This window comes from Perna viridis, chromosome 6 (genome assembly GCF_037379345.1).
Source record: "Perna viridis isolate PV_CMFRI_1.1 ecotype Kerala chromosome 6, ASM3737934v1, whole genome shotgun sequence".
NCBI classification, from domain to species: Eukaryota; Metazoa; Mollusca; class Bivalvia; order Mytilida; family Mytilidae; genus Perna; species Perna viridis.
In genome coordinates this window covers 43,104,345-43,127,542 of record NC_142450.1, presented here as the reverse complement: position 1 = coordinate 43,127,542, position 23,198 = coordinate 43,104,345, and the positions used below count along the sequence as shown (strand labels likewise).

General features: G+C 31.9%; 1 protein-coding gene across 1 annotated transcript; it reads right to left on the bottom strand.

The window, feature by feature from the left end:
• Nucleotides 1–909: 909 nt before the first annotated feature.
• LOC148615072 (uncharacterized) lies at nt 910–23,160 on the bottom strand. The gene is made up of 13 exons (XM_088589731.1): nt 22,960–23,160; nt 20,048–20,247; nt 18,711–19,187; nt 17,567–17,852; nt 17,215–17,347; nt 15,139–15,489; nt 13,104–13,271; nt 12,489–12,569; nt 11,440–11,540; nt 7,719–7,823; nt 7,356–7,432; nt 5,922–6,020; nt 910–3,817 (listed from the first exon to the last, which is right to left on the bottom strand). The coding sequence occupies exons 3-13, from the start codon at nt 18,752–18,754 to the stop codon at nt 3,745–3,747; spliced, it is 1,518 nt and encodes a 505-aa protein (XP_088445857.1). The 5' UTR covers nt 18,755–19,187; nt 20,048–20,247; nt 22,960–23,160; the 3' UTR covers nt 910–3,744.
• Between the last annotated feature and the right edge of the window lie 38 nt (nt 23,161–23,198).

Sequence of the window (23,198 nt, the reverse complement as noted above, 5' to 3'; positions counted from 1 at the left end):
AATGGCCCCAGCATATTTGCTACATGAAAAAAAAAAAAAAAAAACAAAACAACACAAAGAGTTAGACCTCAAGATCATAGGACATCAACCCCGGAATTTAACACATCACCACATACCAAATATCAAGACAGCAAAGTAACTTTTTACTAATCAACATCCAGCACGTTTTGTCATGACTGAAGAATACTTTCAGTCATTAATTTTGATATCGGCAAACTAATCTGTCTCTAAGGACTAGGCTGTTGTACCTGAAGTTAATGACCTTGACATTTGAACTACATTATGAGACACCTAATGGGGGTTCCCTATACATTCCAAGTATTGATGAAGCAGATTTTCTTCACTCAGTCATAGTTTCTGATATTAACCTTGCACATTAACAATGACATACCAAATGCTGATAAAAATCATGATAAAGGTCTTTTATCTACTATGACTTTATTATACAGTTATAAAGCAGACATGATGAGTAGGAAGGATGAAAACACAGACACAGCAAACAGTGGTTGTCATTAAACCAATAGTTTCCTCAAATATCATTTATAGAAAATTTTCATGAGTATAGCCATAACAATATAGGTATTATTCCCTTGCTAATAGGTTGCATGTTAGATCAGTGTACCATAATTAATAAGGCCCTGAAAGAGGATGCATAATTAATGGCGTGTTTTAAAATCAGAAACTAAAGACAAGCATTTTCGTTGAACTGAAAATTACTTTATTTTTTATTTGCAAAATAAAAAAAAGTTCTATAATTTGTAACTAATCATGTAATCCTCTTCCCACTACATACTACAGAGCTAGTATTTCGAAAGTTTAATGTATGTAGAGATCAGGTTATTGGAAATTTGGGAAATGACTAGGCTTCGCTGTAGTCCTCTATACATGGACAGTATTTGAAACAAATAATTACTTTGATATTATAAGTTTATTTTTAAGTTTTTCTCACATTACCCTTTTCAGTATACCATAGGATTATTTTCATCAATGGATACAAGTCCACATTTTACATAATAGTAACTGTTTAGCAGTAAAATACCAGTATTTTTATTTACTCCCACAAATGGGAACAATATTCAAGATTTAACAATAAGTACATAATCTTTTTTCTGGCAAATGAAATTGATGCTCATGATAAAAAATATATTTTTACTTAACTAGTAAATTTATTTCAATAAAAGAAAATTTCTGAATCTGAGAAATTTCACTTCATTGAGTACATAATGCAGAAAAAGCTTAACTACTACATAGATTACAATCTCTAACTTGGCACTGGTAACAAATAGAAATAACTGTTTTTTATCAGCTAAAAAATAGCAAACAGCCACACCATTCATACATTTCTTACATGAACATATGGAAATCCCTTAATAGGGACTATGTATCATTCTTTCTTATCAGTTTCACACAAGAAATCCTTTACAACACTATCATTCAACCTGTTTCATAAAAAAATTAAAATACCAGAAAATTCCACTTATCATACCTAGAATCAAGAGGTACTGCTTCAAACTGAAAAAGGGGAGAAGCACAAAACTACCAAATGCATTCAAATTACCTATGAAAATTTTCACTTTTCAAATTACCTCCCATTCATCATTACTTATTTATATCATTAATGAGAATTTAGAAATTACTGCATGGATTATTAATGTAAATTTCTCATTTTTTACATAGTTACAGTTTATATTCATGTGACATACATATAAGAAAATTCAGATTAAGTACTGTATAAAGAACTGAATTTTATCTATTGTGATAGCAATCAATTCACATCTTTTCAATAATACATACATCAAAATATTTTCAGAATTTACTGCATTTAAATTAGTATTGTACTTAATTACAGCATAAAAAAATCAGATCTCCTAAAAACCTCATATATTCAACCATTCAAAACGGTTGGTTTGACATAAAACCAAAAAAAATTTGGTCCAAAAGGAAAATAGCTCAATCAAAAGTCGTTAATGCATAACTACAGTAAACAACAAAGTTTCTATCTACTTTCATGCATAACAGAAACGAGCATAACAAAAAAAATATTATCACATATTTCCATATAATTATTATTTCATCACAAGATCTCATCACATTTGTGTATCACAGTCATACAAAGTATAGAATAGTTACCTGTAATAAAAACATTAGAAATGGGACAAAAGTGGACACACCATTTGGTTATTCGTGAAATAAGTATAAAAAACAGATATTTTTTTACCATAAATATCCTGACAAACCCCCTATCATTATCATCATACTTAATTTCCTTAATCTAGCTTAGCCATATTCAAATATTAAAACAATCAAAAAGATATCTATTTATTCAAACATTCAAAAAGGATATCACCATGATAAGATATCTTTAAAAATTGGAAGAGAGATATTTCACTTTTATGTCAAAATGTATCTTTTCTCTGAGACATTGTTTATGTTGAACTTTTTACAAAAAATTTTGGAGCTATTTTTTAAAATGACCATCTATTAAATTAATGTACGGCTACTAAAGAACATATCAAGATATTTTTTTTCAAAATCACTGTGGTTGACCAATGACAAAGTCCATGATTTGCATCAGGAAACCTCAAAAGTCATTCAGATGAAAAAAAATGACATAGGAGGTGCACAATGGCAACATGTAATAAAGAATCTTCAGCAATGTTCATTCAGAGGTTTCAGAGGAGTAGCTGATTAGAAGAAAAATGACAAAGTCCATGTTTTGCATCAGAAAACCCCAAAAGTCATTCAGATTTATTAACAAAATAAGAGATTCACAATGGCATCATGTAATAAAGAATCCGTGAAAGTTTCATCAAATTCCATTCAGTGGTTTCAAAGGAGTTCCAGATTAGAACTAGGGACAGATGAACAGACAGAAGAACACATGGACAGCATGATATATATACCTCCTGTTTTTCAAAGGGGTATAAAAGCCTTTAAAATATTTTAAAGAAAATTTCACATTCCATATAATGAACACATTATTACTTATGCACCATAACAATAAGTCCAAGATACTGAACTTTGATTGACAAGGTCAAAATTTCCTACTACATAGTTATCATTCTTAAATGAATAGATTTGCTACAAGTCCCACTCTTTAAATTTAGAATAGATGAAAGAAAGATTATTGATTGTGTTTGTACCATGTAGCACTTAATTTTTTGTAGGTTAGATGTACATTATCAAAAGGTTATCATTACAGAAATTTTCTGTGTCATATATAATGAAGAGAGACTTGTAGCAAGTCTATTGAATCAGCTATTTTAAACATTCTAGGCTATGAAACATGATAAACTAGCTTGTAGAGCATTACTGTGTGAACTGATTAATGTCTCACAAAATGTATCATTCAAAATAAGGCATAAAAATATATTAGAATATAATGGTTGATTGAGAAATGTTAAAAAGAAAACATTTTTTTCTGGCGACATTTACAAAGACACTTCCTTATTTAACTTCAAGTTTTAACATTGTTGATGTACCTTGAGAAAGTACTTCAACAAACTTTTTATGTATTGTAAGTAGCCACATTTACTTACACATTAATGGTCTAATCTAACAGAAAAAAAAATTATTTCTTCATATTTTGAACATTGAATATACATCAATAGATTGCTCAACATGATTATATTTATCAAATAGAAATATGTTACTTTTCATAACTTCTTATTCATTTAAATCTCCCATTTGCATGGTATAGTTTGGTTCAATATTTCATAGAGTCTTCTTGTCCAACTTCATCCTTTATTCCATGTAGATATCCTCTGTTTGATGTGTGAATGCCATATACTCTTGGTAAAATCTCTTGAAAGCTTGTCTGTATAAAGAAACAATATTTAACAAGACTATAAAAGAAGTGTGCAGAGAACATCAAACCCCAATGTAAATTCAATACTAGAGGTTCTGAACAGCCTGCATGGCTCACCTAGTGAATCTGAAATCATATGTTATTTACACAAAAAGTTTATCATTCAAAAAGTTCTTTACATTTACATCATTTCTACCACTGACAATGCCATGGTCTGACATTGAAGGTTGTTCTATAGGCCAGGACAATTAAAATTAAATTACAGATAAGTAAAAGTTAAATTAAAACTTTCCAAAAGAACAACCAAAATCGATGCATTTTTCAACATGTAGAACTTAAGTATGACCTAGTTTTCAGTTTTTATCAATTTGACCAATAGAACAGGATTTACAAAATAAGAACATCATACACTGTGAGGCACCTGAGCCACAAAATGAGGATCATATTTAAAAGACATTGAGGTCATCAACCCTATCAAATTTCAAAACATTGGCATCTATGATTTCAGAACAGCTGATCATTGAAAATTGGCCCATTATTAGCTTAGATAGCTATTGGCAACTATTTTGTTTAATCAAGTAGAACGAAAATTTTATTAAGTGCACAAATTGTCCCTTTTATTATTTCTGTCAAGTTTTGCCACCTCTGGCTTACCAGTAACTGAAACAAGGATATAGGCCAAAATGCATTTTCCCATAGGTGAACAATGGTAACTTTGAGTGGCCAGTCAACTGCAGAGCCACCCAAGCATAATAAAAAGTAGATCATTTGTAGAGGCCATCAAGTTTTAGCACCTAAGGTTTCAACAAAGTTGATCTTCGAAAATCAGCCAATCAATTGCTTAGATATCCAATGGTGGCTATCTTGTTCTATCAAATGGAATAAAAAGTGGATCTTTTTGTAGAAGTATTTCTCCCAAGTTTGGTTAAAATTGGTCAAAGGGTTTCCTTTCAACCCTTTATTCCAAAATGGTTCAAGTAACAACTCCCAAAATAAATCCCAGTATTTCTATGGAGGTATGGCACATTGTTGGGTAATTGAAAAGAGATCCATTCATATTTATTCAAGTTATATTCTGTACACCAGAAACATGCTTTGTTTCTGTCCCCTCATTCCAAAGCCACCAACCATTTTTATACTGAGGGGGCCTGGGATTATTTTGAAAAAAAAAATTATTCCAAATATGAGTAAAAAAAAATTAATCGGCCATGAATTGAAAAAAAAAAATATTATTCAATATTTCCCCCATTACTTAGCAATGTAGATTTTCAAATAAAAAAAAAGTTTTTGCCCTTACTAAACATGAAAGCCCCTTTATATCCCCTAGTTTCAAAATGGCTCATGTCAGAACTCTCAAAATCTATTCAAATCTTCCTCAGGTGGAATGCCACCTTGTATGTTAATCTCAAAGAGATGCATTCACTTGTGTCAGGTTATTGTCTGAACATCATGAAAATGCTTGTTTCTCATCCCATGTTGGTTCCTGATTTAAAAAAGTTCAAGTAATAATATTTTTTTAGATCAATCAAAATTAAATATTGGATGCTTATTAGGACCATTATAAAAACTATACCTTAAACCATATTTTGATTTTTCGTCAAAAGCTTTGTGTAATGAAAGAGCATGATTTACCTCACATAAGTATATGCTTGTCACCAAGGATCAAACTGCTTGGTGACAGGCCACTGGCAAACCCATTCTGCTAAAGAATTAATGCTTTAGCAAAGTCTATTAACTGTCTTTTTAAATCTACTACCTACTACAACACAGGTCGGCTGTCCTGCCACTGTGCTTATATGTGTAGTTTGAAGTAAAGGGAAAATTGTTAGTTTCAGTCTTATAACTAATATCATGCCCCTTCAAGACCCACAAAAGTCATTGGAAATTTAGAATGAAGTGTCTGCTTAACAATAGTGCTTAAAAAACTACTGCAACATATATGACAAATGAAAACAGCATTTCAATACTGATCCTAGTATCAAAGGCTTATATAAGGGCAAAATCTAAATACTGAGCTAGATATGAAAGTCTATAGGGTATATGATAGAGGGACCAGTATATAAAAACCTATGTAACAATCTACAGACAACAATATATGTATAAATAACCTTACCCCAATGCATCGTTCACTGGTCTAGTCGATCTCTCACCCAGGAACACATGACATGCAAATCTGTACAACTTAGGATGTTTTGTTATAAAAGCAAAATACCTTAAAAATAAAAATTAGTATTATTAAAGACTATTTCAAAAAACAATTCAACTGTTTATTCTGGTTTATGTAAGGTTAACATCATTCACCTAGATTTCTCATGCTATACCTTACCATTTTCATGATGAATGATGTATTAAAGAGTTACTTGAGAGGTAAACACTCACCAACAACTAAGTGTGGGGTGGGTATTAATGATGCAGTAGTTAATTTGGGAGTTCTGAAGCAGAATAGGGCCAGTGTGATGTTAGGTATATCAAAGTCCTAAACTGTTATGACCATTATCCCATACTTTTGTGGAATGGCACCTCAAGGTACAATTTAACTAAGATCATTTAATAAACTAATACTCTTGTTATTGTCCAGAAACCAGAAAATGTTTGTTTTTATCACTTTTTTGGCCCCTATTTTCTAAATGGTTGGGTCATAACCTCTATCCCAACCTTACCTTAGTAGGATCATTAACCCTTATCCCAACCTTTCCATGGTTGGGTCAAAACCCCTATCCCAACCTTACATTGGTTGGGTCATAACCGCTATCCCAACCTTACCTTGGTTGGGTCATAACCCCTATCCCAACCTTACCTTGGTTGGGTCATAACCCCTATCCCAACCTTATCTTGGTTGGATCATAACCTCTATCCCAACCTTACTTTTGTTACTGAACCACGTGGAATAATTCCTTAGAGAAACACACACTTATACTCAGAGTTATCAAGGGAACCAAGGTTATAGCGGTAATCAAGAGAATGTAATCCAGGGACAAAGACCACACATGGAAAACAGACATACACAACAAAGAACATAAAGTAACTAAAATCATACATACAAAGTAACAAAAGCAAAGGAGCAACTCGGACTCCACTAAAAACTGGAAGCATGGACCAGGTGCACTGGTATAGTAAGCATCCTCTGCTTTTCTAGAAACATCCGCTGAGTTGCTCATAAAAAGTAAAGTCCAGGGTAGTCGAAAGAGGAAAGGAAAACTATGACCCCTTGAATAAATCAGTTTCCATTGTGCAGATTGTGTGTAAGGATCCAAGAGTTCATAATGACAACCATAAAACTTCTGTTGTGATGACTTCAATCTTGTAGCAACATAACCCTGTTCCAGAAGCGTATTTGTTAGAATTCTAGAGTGATAAAAAAAAGTCTGCATAGTTTCAGCAAGCTCTGGCATAACATATGAGTTGTGATATTAACACTCCAGATAGTGTCACGTAACATATTGTTAACCAACAATGACAGTCATATGATACTATCACAAATATTTTGCAGTCGTATAAAAGAGAAAATTTTCAGATAAGATCCTCCCTAACCCATGTTAAAACATACTTGTCTTTTCTTGGATGACATCCACAAAATGATATATTCTTCAGTGCAAAAAAGTGTGTGAAATCTGTGTCTTCATGCTGAAAAAAAAACAGTCTCTAGTATATCAAAAAAGTAGAGTAGAATTTTTTCTTTGCAAGCAGAGTAATAATTTAAAGGTAACGTTTAAGATTGCAGAAATATGATTATTAACTCCTACCAACCTTTTTCTAGTTTTTGATGTGGTAAATTCCCAACTTTGTGTTGATATCTTAAAGAATTCAAATCAATCAACTTCAAATGTTAGAAAGTCTATGTATAAATAAATAAAATTTGTACATCTATTATATGGACTAATGTTACCATGATTGTAGGAATCTATCTTACCCCAGTTTTACTTTTATCTAACATTCTAATTCCATACTGGCTAATTTCCACTGTACATAAAGGTGGAGGCACTGAACTTTTCTGTGACCTTCTTGATAAAGCAACCTACAATGTCATAGAAAAATGTAGCTCTAAACAGAGAAAGTTGGTTACCACTCAAGTAAAATTACCAGAAATTGGGATCTTTATGTTTTTTTCTTCATCATGACCCCATAATAAATGACTAAATTACAGGTATCAGTGTTAACTCTATTACCAGCCAGCTAATTTTCATGAGTGATTTTTTCTATTATTTTTGTGAAGACAAAAATCTGCAAATAGTATCTGTATACCAGCAAATTTGGAAAATATTACCTATAATGCTTCTAAAACAAAACGAACTAATGTATCCTTCAAACTAGTAGATTTACAGTACTTGTAATGAATTGTAATAACAGAGCTTTGCAGAACGCAGCATGATATTACCACAGTATGTTGAACTCTGTTCACTTGGGGCAAATGAGGACACTGATTCTTGATACAATGAAGCATAGGAACTTATAGTCAATTACAGACATAACAACAGGTTTGGATCCTATATACCACCCTATATATATCTTAAATATGATTGGTATCAAGCAGGCAGGGATTTTCATAAGGAATCCAATAATAAAAAATCAAAATCAGACCAAAATAAGAAAAAAGTTGACTATTTGGGGAGTGACATCTTTGATTTCTTATAACTCAAGTCATAAGAGACATCTGAAATCTGACTGTAACATTCAGGCAGGGATTTTCATAAGGAATCCAATAATAAAAAATCAAAATCAGATCAAAAATAAAATAGATTTTTTTGGGGCATGGCCAAAATTTTTACTCCTGCAACTCCAAAACATTTAAAGATAAGCCTATACCCTGTCAAAATATTTAAAACAGAATTTTAAAAGGTACACATTAACATCCATATCATAAAATTTGGATCAACAATAAACTTTTCCTACCAATTTCAATAATATCAATTTCCCCCCTTTTACCCCTTATTTCCAAATGGGGTGGGGCAAAAATGTCCAATATAAGGCCTTCCACCATGTCCAAAGATCACATAAGCTTTATTCAAGTTATCATAAATAAACTCAAGTTAATAGTCGCCATGGATGGTGACAGGGTGATGCCTTTATATGACCCGAAAAATTGTTTTCGCTGTCATATAAAAAAGAGATTTAGTTCCTCAAATAATGACAATTCAGTGAAGGATTACAAAATTAGTTAATTCTTAGCAGAAATCTTAAAACCTATTGAGACTATACAGTGAACAATCTATTGCAAATTATATCATTATCATTGATTTTATGAGTTGATATATTTTATCAAGAAAGACGTTGTCAAATTCATCATTAAGAACATTCAGAAAGATTAAATGTAAGTTTGGGTGATCTGACAGAAGCATTCATTCAGTAAATTTCTAATCAATTTAAAGTCTTTCCACTGACTTGTCCTTTGTCTGACATGGGGAACACGTCACATCAAAAATACAATAAACCACTTAGAACACTCAAAGAATTATCCCACTATAGTATTATTGATTAATTCTTTTACGTCATGACACAGTCTAGTTTTAATTAAAGTAAACCGAATTATTTATTAACAATAATTGGGTATAAATCATCATTTCACTCATTGATCAACCCTTTCACACATTCCATTTTACAAATATTGAAAGTGGAGAACAAATATAAATGTAAAACTGGCTCTGATTTAATATCTAGTTTGTAAGAATATCTATAGTCAGCATCATATACACATATATATATATATATAGAAGTGCATGATATAAATAAATGGAACTTTGTACATCTGCTTATCAAATTGTTTTGACTATTTTAAATCAATTGCCCCTAACAGGACAAATAACCTCCGCAGCCTGTTGAACCCTGTACATTTTGGAACCAATGTGGACATATAATTCATATTGGTCACAGTTTTTATGTTGGACAGACTACACTTTTGCCACACAATTTGCTGTCATTTCTAAAACAGCCAAATCCAAACAGCACAACACAATACCAGAATAGGACCTATTTCTGACAATATACACTTCTCTATATGATAATCTAACACTCCATTGAGTTTCATTACAATCCTGCAAGTCCTTAAGGACAATTTTTGGACAAAGCATCAGACCAAGTTTTGCTTCAAAATGCCTTAGTTCCAACAGCCGTCATTTCTACAATTTTTTTCCAAACATAAATTCCTAACAGCATGCACATTTCCATATGGTAATCTAACACCTCATTAAGTTTCATAATAATCCTGCAAGTTGTTAAGGAGCAGTTATGGACAACGCATGAGACCAAGAAAATAAGAATAATGAAAATGAAAAGTTGGAAAAATCCCAAGTATGTCAAATGTAATTTCTTTACATGCAATCTATTTTAGGCACAAACTGATGTCATATACATGATATAGCTCATAAAGCTCAAAGGTTAAAATATACAATGTAATTGATTTCTGGTTAAGTTAAATAATTATGGGGTAACATGAGTCTGATTGCTCGATATAGCTTCTGCCAAAATGACACTAGAACATTCAAGACATTTCATCCTATTATACATTCATTCCTAGAGATCATTGTGTGAAAGATTAAAATTTTTGTGAATCCAGAATACCTACAAAATCTATGAATATTGTTACCCAACAAATAACAATAAAACCACAGTATATTTTAGCTCTACTGAGTGATTATTTCCACTTGCCCCACAAAAATAACAATAAAACCACAGTATGTTTTATTAGCCCAACTGACTGGTTATTTCCATTTGCCCCACAAAAATAACAATAAAACCTCAGTATATTTTAGCTCTATTGAGTGGTTATTTCCACTTGCCCCACAAAAATAACAACAAAACCACAGTATATTTTAGCTCTACTGAGTGGTTATATCCACTTACCCCACAAAAATAGCAATAAAACCAGTATATTTTAGCCCTACTGAGTGATTATTTCCACTTGCCCCACAAAAATACGTGTAACAATAAAACCTCAGTATATTTTAGCTCTACTGAGTGGTTATTTCCACTTGCCCCACAAAAATAACAACAAAACCACAGTATATTTTAGCTCTACTGAGTGGTTATTTCCACTTGCCCCAACAAAAATAACAACAAAACCACAGTATATTTTAGCCCTACTGAGTGATTATTTCCACTTGCCCCCACAAAAATAACAATAAAACCACAATATATTTTAGCCCTACTGAGTGATTATTTCCACTTGCCCCACTTTGGCTAGTTGAATTTCTACTTGGCTAGCAAAATCAATATTCCACTAGCCAGAGTGGCAAGTTGGGAACAAAAATGGTTTCCCACACTGCCACAGTATATTTTAACCCTACTGAGTGATTATTTCCACTTGCCCCACAAAAATAACAATATAACAACAGTATATTTTAGCTCTACTGACTGATTATATCCACTAGCCCCACAAAAATAACAATAAAACCATAATATATTTTAGCCCTACTGAGTGGTTATATCCACTTGCCTTTCACATGTTATAAATATTGAATATACTATAAATGTCAATACAGTACTTCATCAATAAGGTTTTGCTAGTTTCACACTGCAACCTTTAAGGGTCAATATTTTACTCGTCTTGCTTTACCAACAAATTTTTCATCTATTCCACAAAGCCCATTGCATATGAAATAGAAATCTTAAATGACTTTATGATAACTAGAATCTACCTTATTGATTGCCTGACATAATACTTCATCTCCCTTGTGTCCATTAACTTCTACAGAGCCAAGGAAACGTAATTGGAATCTCCAACTTCCATCTTCTTCCTCTGTAAAATCAAGTACTTACTGTACTTCTAGTGATCGTTAAGATAAACGTGTCAAAATATTAGTGTTCCTGTTAGGGATTTTTGCATTATAATGATAGAACAAATATTAATACATGTAGTATCACTTTCTAAACAAACATAAGATCAAACAGATATTTTCACTTTCACTTTCTAAACAAACATGAGATAGTACAGATATTTTGACTTTCACTTTCTAAACAAACTGAGTTTTCCTGATTACTATGTACATGTATTATGATGTAACCTGCAAATTACATCATTTTCTACACTTAAAAAGTAGATTTTTAAATGAATATTTATTTGACAATGCAATGTACAGTACAAATTATACATCAGACTATCACTGAACAGGAATGAGTAAGTTATAAAGTGGTACAGTTTCTGATGTGTTAGGCAACTTATTGTAAGTACCAATCAATATCTGTCCTTTACCACCTCTTTTCAACAGAATGGTCTGAATAGAGAAGTCTCAAGATTTACAGCTTACCACCTCCTTCCAACAGAAGGGTATGAATATAGAAGTCTCAAGATTTACAGCTTACCACCTCCTTCCAACAGGAGGGTATGAATAGAGAAGTCTCAACATTTATAGCTTACCACCTCCTTCCAACAGAAGGGTCTGAATACAGAAGTCTCAAGATTTATAGCTTACCACCTCCTTCCAACAGGAGGGTCTGAATACAGAAGTCTCAAGACTTATAGCTTACCACCTCCTTCCAACAGGAGGGTCTGAATAGAGAAGTCTTAAGATTTATAGCTTACCACCTCCTTCCAACAGGAGGGTATGAATAGAGAAGTCTCAAGATTTATAGTTTAACTAGTAACAGAATAGAAATTTCTTTGAAAGTCTGACAATGCAAAAACAAATATTACATAATTTCATGAAGTGTATAACATTTGATGTTTATGGAAACTGCTTCTATCTACCTGTTTCTTCCTCCAGGAACTGTAAATCTGTTGCATACATTGATGGGAAGATTCCCTGTTGTCCTGACCTCAAATTGACACCTGAAATGTGGGTAGTAGTTACATGAACCTATACAATACAACACTCACTTCAAACTGGCATCTAGTAACAAGGAATACAGACAACTTAAGTGAAAAATTTCTTTGGTTGGTAAATTTACAAACTTAAAATTCTCAATGAAATTAGTTTGTTTTAGACCTAGATGATTAATTAAAATAAAATAATACACTTACTGACAAAACTTCTTTAAGCCATTGAGTTAATACCCATGAAGTTCATAGAACAACACTTGTCTTTAGTTAGTTAGCTTAGGATTAGGAATGTTACTGGGTACTTAGTTTTGTAACACTAGTATGTCTGATGTAAGATGCGCATCCCTTTTCTATAACTAACATTTTGTGCAAATGTTTTGTTTGATATGATATTAAAATAAATTCATAATATATTTTCAGTAAATAAAGATTGGTGATGAAATTTTAGTCTTATTGAGTCACACAAAAGTCCCAAAACTTGGATTTAAATATTATCCTGTGAAAGGAACATTAAAACTCCACATGAGAATGCACCCAACATACCTTCACACCAGAGATCATCTCCTGTTTTAGATACATGTATTGGATCGCCTATTTCTATCTCCATTTCATCTTTATGTCTTGGTACAAACCTATGCATTCCCCTGTGAGTTACCTCCATATCTAAGTAATTGGTTCCAGGATAACTTGAAGAGGATCTTCGCCTTGACCCTTAAAAGAACAAGTGTTTGAAGACTTTTTAAACATTTGTAATATGACTTACTAATATATGTACAAACACTCAGAGAATAAAGCTGTAGTAAAGTGATGCTTTGTCATGACCATTGTAATTAAAGAACCTTAGTGAGCATGCTCACATACCCCACATGTCCCAATGTTGGATACTCAAGTAAATTTGTTCATAAGAGAAATATATGTAGAAGGACCCAGATAAAAAAAAGGAAAAAAAGTGCTTTTTATATTTTAGACCTTTATCTTCTTAATAAATTCTGTTACTCAGAATGGTAGTTTCAAACTCCAGACTGTGATTTCTTTGAGTTTTAGTTAGATAGTTATCCGAAGTAGGTATCATCATAGCGGAACGAAATATACACTTGACCTGTAACTTATCATGGTGAACTTACATACCAAAAGTCATGTCATAATCTACAAGCGTTTAGAAAAAAAGTCAGAAAAATGGTTATTTCTGTGAATTTTGATAAGTTCAAGCCTCTAATTTCTGTAAAAATTATAGGAGCAGAACCAACTACAAATTTGTTCTGTAACTTATCATGGTGAATTGATATACTAAAAATCATGTCAACATCTGCAAAAGTTTAGAAAAAAAGTCCGGAAAACTGTTATTTCTGTGAATTTTGCTAAGTTCAAGGCCCGTAATTTCAGTACAAAATCATCAAAGGAGAATGGAAATTGAACTTGACATCAGAGAACAAAAATTGATCTTGATCTGTAACTTATCATGGTGAACTTATATACCAAAAATCATGTCAATATCTGCAAGGGTTTAAAAAAAGGTCCGGAAAACTGAAGATGGACTGACGGATGGACTGACAGACGGGTCAAAAACATTATACCCTTCGCAACTTTGTTGCATGGGGTATAATAACTAATGAAGGGCATGTTAAATATTTTATGTATTGTTTTTTTGTGTTCAAGACATCAAAAAAGTAAATGTTTTGTTATATTTCCATCTAAAACATCACATTTTTAGGTTTCATCAAATGATAAGAAATGTGTCCTTTATGAATAGAATCAAACAATCACAATAAAAATGGATCAAAGACAGAAATCACTGTTTGTCATAAATTTGACAAATATTTTCCCCACCTCACCATTCTACTATAAGACAATTTACATGAGTAAAACCCAGCCAATAACTGAAGGTAAACAATATACCATGGTTTTTAAATACTGAAACAGCAAACAGTGACAGCCACTAAATATTGTAAAATCTTTATGTCATTTGTTAAGACATGTTTAGAAATTCATATTAATAAAATGATTGTTTTAATTCATGTTCAAAGGAAGTTCAAACTAGTATGCTACTTTCAGTATTTCTTTTTATTGCAAGTATGTAGACAGCAGAGATTTATTGAATGTTCCCTGATAATTTTTGGATAATTCTCATTGTGAAATAGAATTTGATAATTTCATTCTCAGACTTTCATCCGCCAAAACGACACAATGCAAATATCTATTCGCCAATCAATTCAAAATTTATGTTGAAAATAGCAATAAAATATGAAGAAAATTTATCGCTCATTCAATCTAAGCATTCTTCGACACTTATGATCATATTTCGGTTATTGACTTTTTCCAATTAATAGTCAAATTATTTTTACAATATACAATGTAGATTTCAGTAGAAATATATTGATATGGGAAAAGGCTTGCAGGTGCTTCCCTGTCATTTCAGATTAATTAATTGTTCTACTTAATCTAATAGAACAAAATGAACCAAATGATAATGTAATGAAAGCCAAAACTATTCCAGTTACTGTGTGTGTGTAATTATCAAGTTTAATGTTATTTTCAAAGTCTGACACTATATTTCTATCAAAATATAATCTCATTTTACCATCGAATTCTCTTCCATCTCTGCCAGAAGCTGAAGCAACAGAAGGACGTTTAGTCTCTACAGATGAATCTTCTTCCAAGTATATATTGTTCGAATTTAAAAATGGTTTTGTATTTTTTGACACACTATTGGAAAACTGTAAGCTTTTAAGTTCGTCTAAATATCTTCCACTAAACTTGGGATAGATTTTCGAATTGTCAAGACATTGTTTAGCAGTAGGTTGTTCATTTGGTAAAAACACATCATCTTCAACTGATTCAGCTTTCAGAAGAGCTTCTTGTAACTCATCAGCTAGACAGCGTTCATTCATCCCTTTAGTCTGGGATTTGTCTTCCTCAGATTGTGACCCTTCTGTGAAAGAGAAAGGAATTAAAATAGTTGGAAAAAACAGCTCTGCACTTTGGAAAAGTGTAGGCTTGCAATAGTTCCAATCCTGCAAAAGAACTAATATAGGCTAAAAACCACTAATTCCACTTTCCATAGGCTTCTATGGTAATTTCACAATATTAAATGGCTTCTCTGGACTTTACCTTAACTTTAACCTGCAGAGGACTATATATCAGCATGATTCTACATATGTCAGCTCACAATCCTCAGAATGGCATGTGGGGTTAGCAGACTTGCAGTGCAGTACTGGTCACCGGAAGTGAAGGGTCTATAAATAGCATGGGAAATCCCAGTGTTTTCACAAGATAAGGGTATATTTAAAAATCATTATGGAGATTAGGCTTCACATCACAAGAAGCAAAATGCACCTATAAAATGTACAGAAATGTTTTTCCTTTCAGAAACTGTTTAAATTTTTTAAATAAGATGAGAACTTTTTTCACAGCACTATGAGGAACAGGGGTAATTTCTGCGTAGGACTATTTTTGCGTACGTTCCAAATGCTCATTGGTTGAATTGGTGTTTAAAATATTTACTTGTTGCTTTCTATCCTTTAAGTAGGACTTAAAGAATTACACAGTACTGTCATTTACACCATAGATCATTAGTTTTTTTACAAAGTACATCATGATCAACAACATCAAAAGCCTTTTTAAAGTCTAAAAATATAGCCAGATTTATGTTTCCATTATTCATCTTGCATAGCCATTTATCCACAATATTCACAAGAGCAGTTTGGCAGGAGTTTTAGGTCTAAATCCAGACTGAGCTGGATGTAAAAATTTCCATTGAGATAAATATATATAAATATTAGACGTTTCAGCATTGATGAAAGGATCAATGACATATTAAAAGAAGTTTTTATATCTTTAACCAAACAACATCTTAGATTTAGGAACAAAATAGTAAACCATGTGGCCATTTTCAAGATAACAAAGTTCAGACATTCAAATTTTGAAGAAAATGATGAAGTAAATAAGATTTTTTTTTTGTTAAGAGATTCTTTTAACAAATGCAAAACTGATGATAAAAAGCTTGCAGAAACAAACAGTAAAAGTTTTTTAAGAAAAAAATCAAAATGATGGAAGTGCCTGAAAATAGGCATTTTAATTAAAAACTTCCCAAAAATTTTAATTTACCCAAAATTTTACAAATCATGTGCAAGATATTATAGGAGAAAGTAAATAAGAAAAAGAACACTTCCATCTGAGTATCATACTTTACATGAAATTGATAAAGGAACAAAAATCTGACAAAAACATTATTTTTACGTAGTTACCCCCCCCCTTTCTAATGTTAATTTCCACAGGATATTTGAAATGCATTTTTTCAAGGTTTCCGCATGTTAGATTTTGTTAAACTTTATTGGTTTGGTCACAATGCTACATATTTTGATCATAACATTTTCTGTTGCGATTTTAAGTTTTAAATTTATACTGACTGGACTTACATGTCTAAACAAGATTGGGGATATCTGCATACAAATAACATTAGAAAGTTATGTGTTTTAACTTAAAGTTCATGCCTTAGGTGGAAAAGTTTTAGATGCGGGTCATCAAAAATTACCAGTAAGCAAGATCTTCTAGTTTTCCACAAAATTTTTAAAATTTCAATTAAATGAAGCCAAATATAACCCTGATATACATGTCAGTTGTCATTCAATGTGGGCACACTATTGCAGCTACTAACCACTAGCAGGTTGCCTAGGGATCTCTGGCAACTTCCTTGGCCTCTTAGGAATCTTAAAACCATTGGAGCTTTGGCATCTTCTGTTGTTTGGAAGGGTTTTATGGGCTGGCCTATCATGAGATCTGTCACTAGACTGAAAGTGTATAGAAAGCAGTTAAAATAGCTATTTACCACATAAAAACATAATCATAGGATATTTATTGAATATACTAATTTGATTTTTTAACATATATATACATTTGTGGGTTGTCTACACATGCATAAGTTTTTCCTGAGACACAAACTGATGGTTTTTTTTTTCAAATGACATCACAAAAGTTTCAAATAGAATATACCATGGGTAGTTACTCACTTCATTGTGTGTCTGTATATCTAACTTATTGCCTTGGCAATCTAAATACTGAGAATTAATAACATTATTTAATTTCTCCAAAGCTTTCTGCTGTGATAACAGAATATCCTCTTTACTGTGGTGTCCTAACTTGTCCCCTGTTCTCTCTATTTGATGCTTTGGTTTCAGTCTATCATGTGTTCTCTGTTTGGTTTGTGATAGACAGGATAAAATATATTGTTCTTTAGCAGTATAATCACCAGAATCATCTTCTGTTAGAATGTCAGGACTGATATCATGTACCAATCTAAAAACACAAAATTTATAAGTAACTGAATTATCTATCTACCGTTATAAAGTGTAGGGACAGCCCCAAAATAATTATGACACAATGATTCTATAAATAGCAAGGCTACAACAAGAGACTAGAAAGGCAGCATTTGTTTATATTGAAGTAGTTTGGAAAAACAAATTATCATTTTTTTATAGCACAATCAAATATTAAGGTAAAATTACCCATTTCCATGATTATAGTTCATAACACCTCTGAAATCATTGTAATACACAATACTAAATAGGGGAAAATATCAGCCTTCAGACAGGACAGAATCATTTAAACCAGAAAATAAATAATTTACCACTGGATCTTAGAATATGTAACACCACCCTTCTGAAAAGCACATTGCAACAAACATTCTAAATAATCTTAATGTCCGACATAATGCTGGGTCCAATGACATCTGTCATGTCTAGCAATTAATAAATTTACAAGATTTCATTCTTATCCAAATTACACCAAAACTGTTTAGCCTACTTATCTCCACAGGGTATACAAAGACAAAATTCAAGAGTGCTGACTGATATAAAACTGAAAACATCTTTCAAGAGTTGGATCCTGGTGAACATAAAATTATGAAAATCCTTCCTTAAATACATCACATAAATCTATTGAATATTGATCTCATTCTCAAGCTCTAGACACAATATAATAAAATTAGACAGATAATAATTTCACCATGATGAAAAAAAAGAAATATTTAGTTTGACTTACAAATAAAATATGCTTAAAAATTATCATAACTAATACTGATTTGTTTGATCAACAAATGGTATCATCATACGAGTCATAAGACCAAAACAAAAGATGTCAACTAGAAGAAATTACCTGAAAGTGACATCAGAACATAATGGTCTGTGAAGTCTTAACATAGTTCCAATTAAATGTCACAAATTCAGCCTTTCTTTTCCTTATTCCATAATTTAATGTCCCTTAAAACTTCCCTGCATGAATTAAGTTTGAGTGTAGGCAGTAGGTTCCATTGACGTCTATCAGAGCAATTTTATTACAGACTTAATCAATAACCTTTAGAAGCATTCTACTGGCTCAGATAAATAATTATGATAATTTCTCCAAAATCAATATTATATCATATGATGCTTGAAACCATCCAATTGTTCTAAACAATTATCCAGTTAATGAAAAGTTCATAGTTAGTTATTTAATTATAAAAATCCATATGGTGTAGAATGTCCTTAACAGCTGATATCTAGGCCAGTCAACCTGGCAAAAATTTGTCAAAAATCTCAAACTACTGCAACACAAAACAATCATGTAATTTTGCTGGAAATGTACAAGGCTAATCTAAGAAAAAAAAAACAATAAAAGAATACATTCGGAAAAAATGACAATAGAAAAAAAATGTCATATGAGATTTGTTTATTTAGTAAGGCAGAAAATTCTGTAAAAACTGCTAGAAATTTGGCCAAAACCACAATAAAACAATAAATGCAATTAGTTTAAGACAATTTGAATATTTCAAGTTGTGACTAACATTTTTCTTTTTCTGATAAACTCAACCCATTTCCCTAAAGTTTTAGGATATCAAGTTTATATTTAAGTAGTAGTATCACTTTTTTTAGGGGGGGGTTCTAAAACTCCTCTAAAACTGATTGATGAATTTTTAAGGAACTTTTCTGTTCAGGAAATGATTATTTGGTAATGACATGTACCAGTGGCTTCCTATCAGATGTAGAAGATTTAAGTAGCAGTCATTGTAAGAATCATGCAAATTCTGTAATATGCAATACACCCCAAAAAAGACTACACATTTTTATTTTTGTTATTAAATTGCTTTTAAGGTCTATTTAATGAAATGAATAATTATTCATTCTAACCTGTCTGCTTTTAGGAAATAATTCTCATTGAAAATCCAGTAGTTTCTATTGTACTTTGGGGTCACTTATAGAGTTATCTCCTTAATTTTGAATTCTACAGAAAATTCTATATAATTTTTATCTCCCAAGAACAACAGTTATCGTTACTTTCTGTTCACTATAACATTTAAAATAAAATATCAAAAATAAAAATGTGTAGGCTTTCCAGCCATGAATCACATTCTGCATGATTCTTATCTAGAGGGCTACTTAAATTTTAAACCATGTTCCATTAGCTGTGCTAGTGAAGTATTCATTTAAATCAGTTGATAGAACGTTAAGGCTTACAATGCCAGTGGTCCTAGTTTCAAATTGACTCCATAAGCTGTTAGGATCAGTAGTGTAGCAGCAACTTCCTCTCAAAGGCAGGAGATTTAAATACTGCAGAGTGCTCCTGTAACTCGTTTAGTTTACTGACCGTTCCATGGGGAAATATGGATTTTTTTCCTGGCTGGTACAGTTAAGAATTTCGTCAGGTGCAACATGCTCTAGTGTTATAGAAATATACAGTATGAATAAGAATAATATAAGTAGAATAGGTAAGTTGTGTATGTCAAAGAGACAACAACAACACCGGGATGAAAATGTCAGCCCAAGGCCACCCACTGGTTTTCAATGAACGGCGAGGAAACCCTCATACCATAGGACAGGCTGCAGCTGGCCCCAAAACATCATTATACACAAGTACAGAGAAAGAGATGCCCCTATATACTTGAGTACAGTAACATAAAAATAAACTAAAGGTGAAAACAAAACAAGACATACAGAGGCCAGAAATTCCCGACTTGGGACAGGAGTAAAACATGTGTTAAAGTACTTTGCCATGATCACAACCCTTCCCCTTTAAAATCTTGCCACTGTGGAAAACATATTACACAGTTAAACACACTGAGTCACTTGTTACAAGGGAAATAAAGAAACTGAATACAAATTACACAAATGTACAAACTAAGGACAACTAGCAGTTAACTGACATGCCAGCTCCAGATCAGTATAAACCTACAAAAAGTTATGTCCCCTTTGTATGTAAAATCAATCCCAATTCTTCCCATGTGGGATTGAGAATCACGGTACATCATAAGTCATACAAAAAGGACACAACCCATGTCATGCCAAAAACTGCTTTAAATATAAAGTTATAATTTCTATGTAGAGACCCTATGAGCGAATAAATGTTGATACCAAAAATGCTATCCTGAACGATTTGACAACAATATCATAACTATACCCCTTATGAATGAGCCTATTCAATGGTTTAATTAACTTATTGGGTGAGTATCAAGCTTTCTGTACTTTGTGCAGAATATTACCGTAAAACAAAGGGTGAGAGAAACCAGCACATATTAATCCTTTACAAGTACATCCATATTTTAGAGTGAGTTCCTTGTATTAGTTGAAAGATTTTGTAAATGTCTTCACAAGCTTATGATATCGAAAACCTTGAAATAGTAATTTCTCAGTTATATAAAGATTCCCTTCGTTAAAATTCAAAACATTGTTACAAATATGAGCAAATAGAACTAATTATGATATGTAAACACCCTATGATGGTGACAAGGGAATGTCACCATCTAAAAACGGATAGTTGACAATAGCAGGGATAAAAATTAGCAGTTGCCCCATAGCCCGTGGCTACTAGATATTAAGCTGGGCTAGCAAATCCTTGGGTAAATTTTAGTTGAACAAACAGAGAATATTACATTAAACAAAAATATGGCTACTAGGTTGTATTTCCTAATCTTTACCCCTGCAATAGGGAATAAAAAAATCAACCTTTTAACATAAATTTTCGTATTAAGTTTAACATTATTGATATGAATACTAAGATCAAGAAACAAACATTCTTTATTATCAATATTTGTTTTATTCAAAGACAGTTCTACAGGATATACATCTTAGGTATAAATATTTAAGTCATTGTTGTTCAGAGCCAAACTATCATCCTAATATCTTATGGTGTTATTAAATTTTTCTACCAAATGTTGTTTGGAAGGGACTTAATTTATTCTTGCCATAAATTGTGATTCATAATAGTACAGAAAGAGGCTTCAAATAGGTGGTGCACAGTTGGTCCCCATGAGAATTCCAGTAACTTGACAATAAATGGTTTTGCGAAAGTGAACAAAAAGGTCATATATTGGATGTGCAAACTATGCAATAGAAATTAAAGATATTGCATCAATGTGATAGCCTTTTAAACTGAGTTAAATGTTTTAATATAATCATTTAAAAAATATGAAAAACACTTTTAAGTTTAATGTCATTTAACTAGTATTTTATTAACATCCTATTTAAAGTGATAAAATATCTTAAAGCTGCATTAGCTGTCATTTTCGTAATTTTTTGTTTCTGTTGAAATATGCCTTAACTTTGAATTATTTCTACTAAATTGTACTTTTCCTGTTTAATTATATTTGATATCCACAAATAAAATGCATTAAATACATGAAATAGGTGTCGATACATTTACTGTCTTGCAAGACAAAAAGTTGACCTAGATAAATTTGTATGCATGTAACTTCTGGTGACCTTAATCTATCCATGTGCTGTAAGGGTTGATTCTTTTAAAAAAATCTGATTGCAAAGCGAAAGTGGTTAATCAACGGCAAGGAAGACTGACAACTCAAGCCGTTCAGTAGAATCAGAACTGAACAAAGTTGGCAGCCAATGCTGCTTTAACTTAATGTTTCATTGTTTATTTTAAAGTGATGTACATAAGTAAAATTTACATCCTTTGCCCTGTCAATAAGCTGTTTTCCCATGATAATTATTGAGACCGGAGCTTGGGGATGGGGAGCCACTGCTTTATAAGAATTTTTATTCCAATTAAAGAGTCCATGAAGGGCAATAGTTTATACAATGTTTTAAAAAATCTCATCAAAATAAGTCACTCAGATAATAATTGTTTATTTTGAAATTGCAAATATATATATTTTCAAAATTTGATTCCATGCAAGTATGGCAATTAAGATCAGTCGCCAGTACATAATCATCAGCAGGATTGATGGTATGTGGAAATTGAAAAAAAGACAATGATCTTGACTTAAGAAATATTTAATAGAGACATTCAAATATCAATATCAGAATCAACAGGCCAGCTCAAAAATTGGGAAACACACAACAAGTAGTTACATATACATATACATATACAGTACTACCAAAATATAGATCTAGTTGGTAATACACACACAGTTACTTACATCAGATCCTGTTTCTTGTTCTGCTCACTGACACGGTGGCTTAGTGAGTCATGGAATTATGATACTTTCCTGGAGTTCAAACATTTTGTGTAAAAACTAAAAAATGTATCATGACACTTGGTTTAGCTGTAAGATGTATTGCTTACCACGGGAGTTAAATAAATAAGTTCATGTCACATTTTTGGGTGCATTAATGCAGACGAATTATTACGACATTAAAATTATGTTCATTCACATTT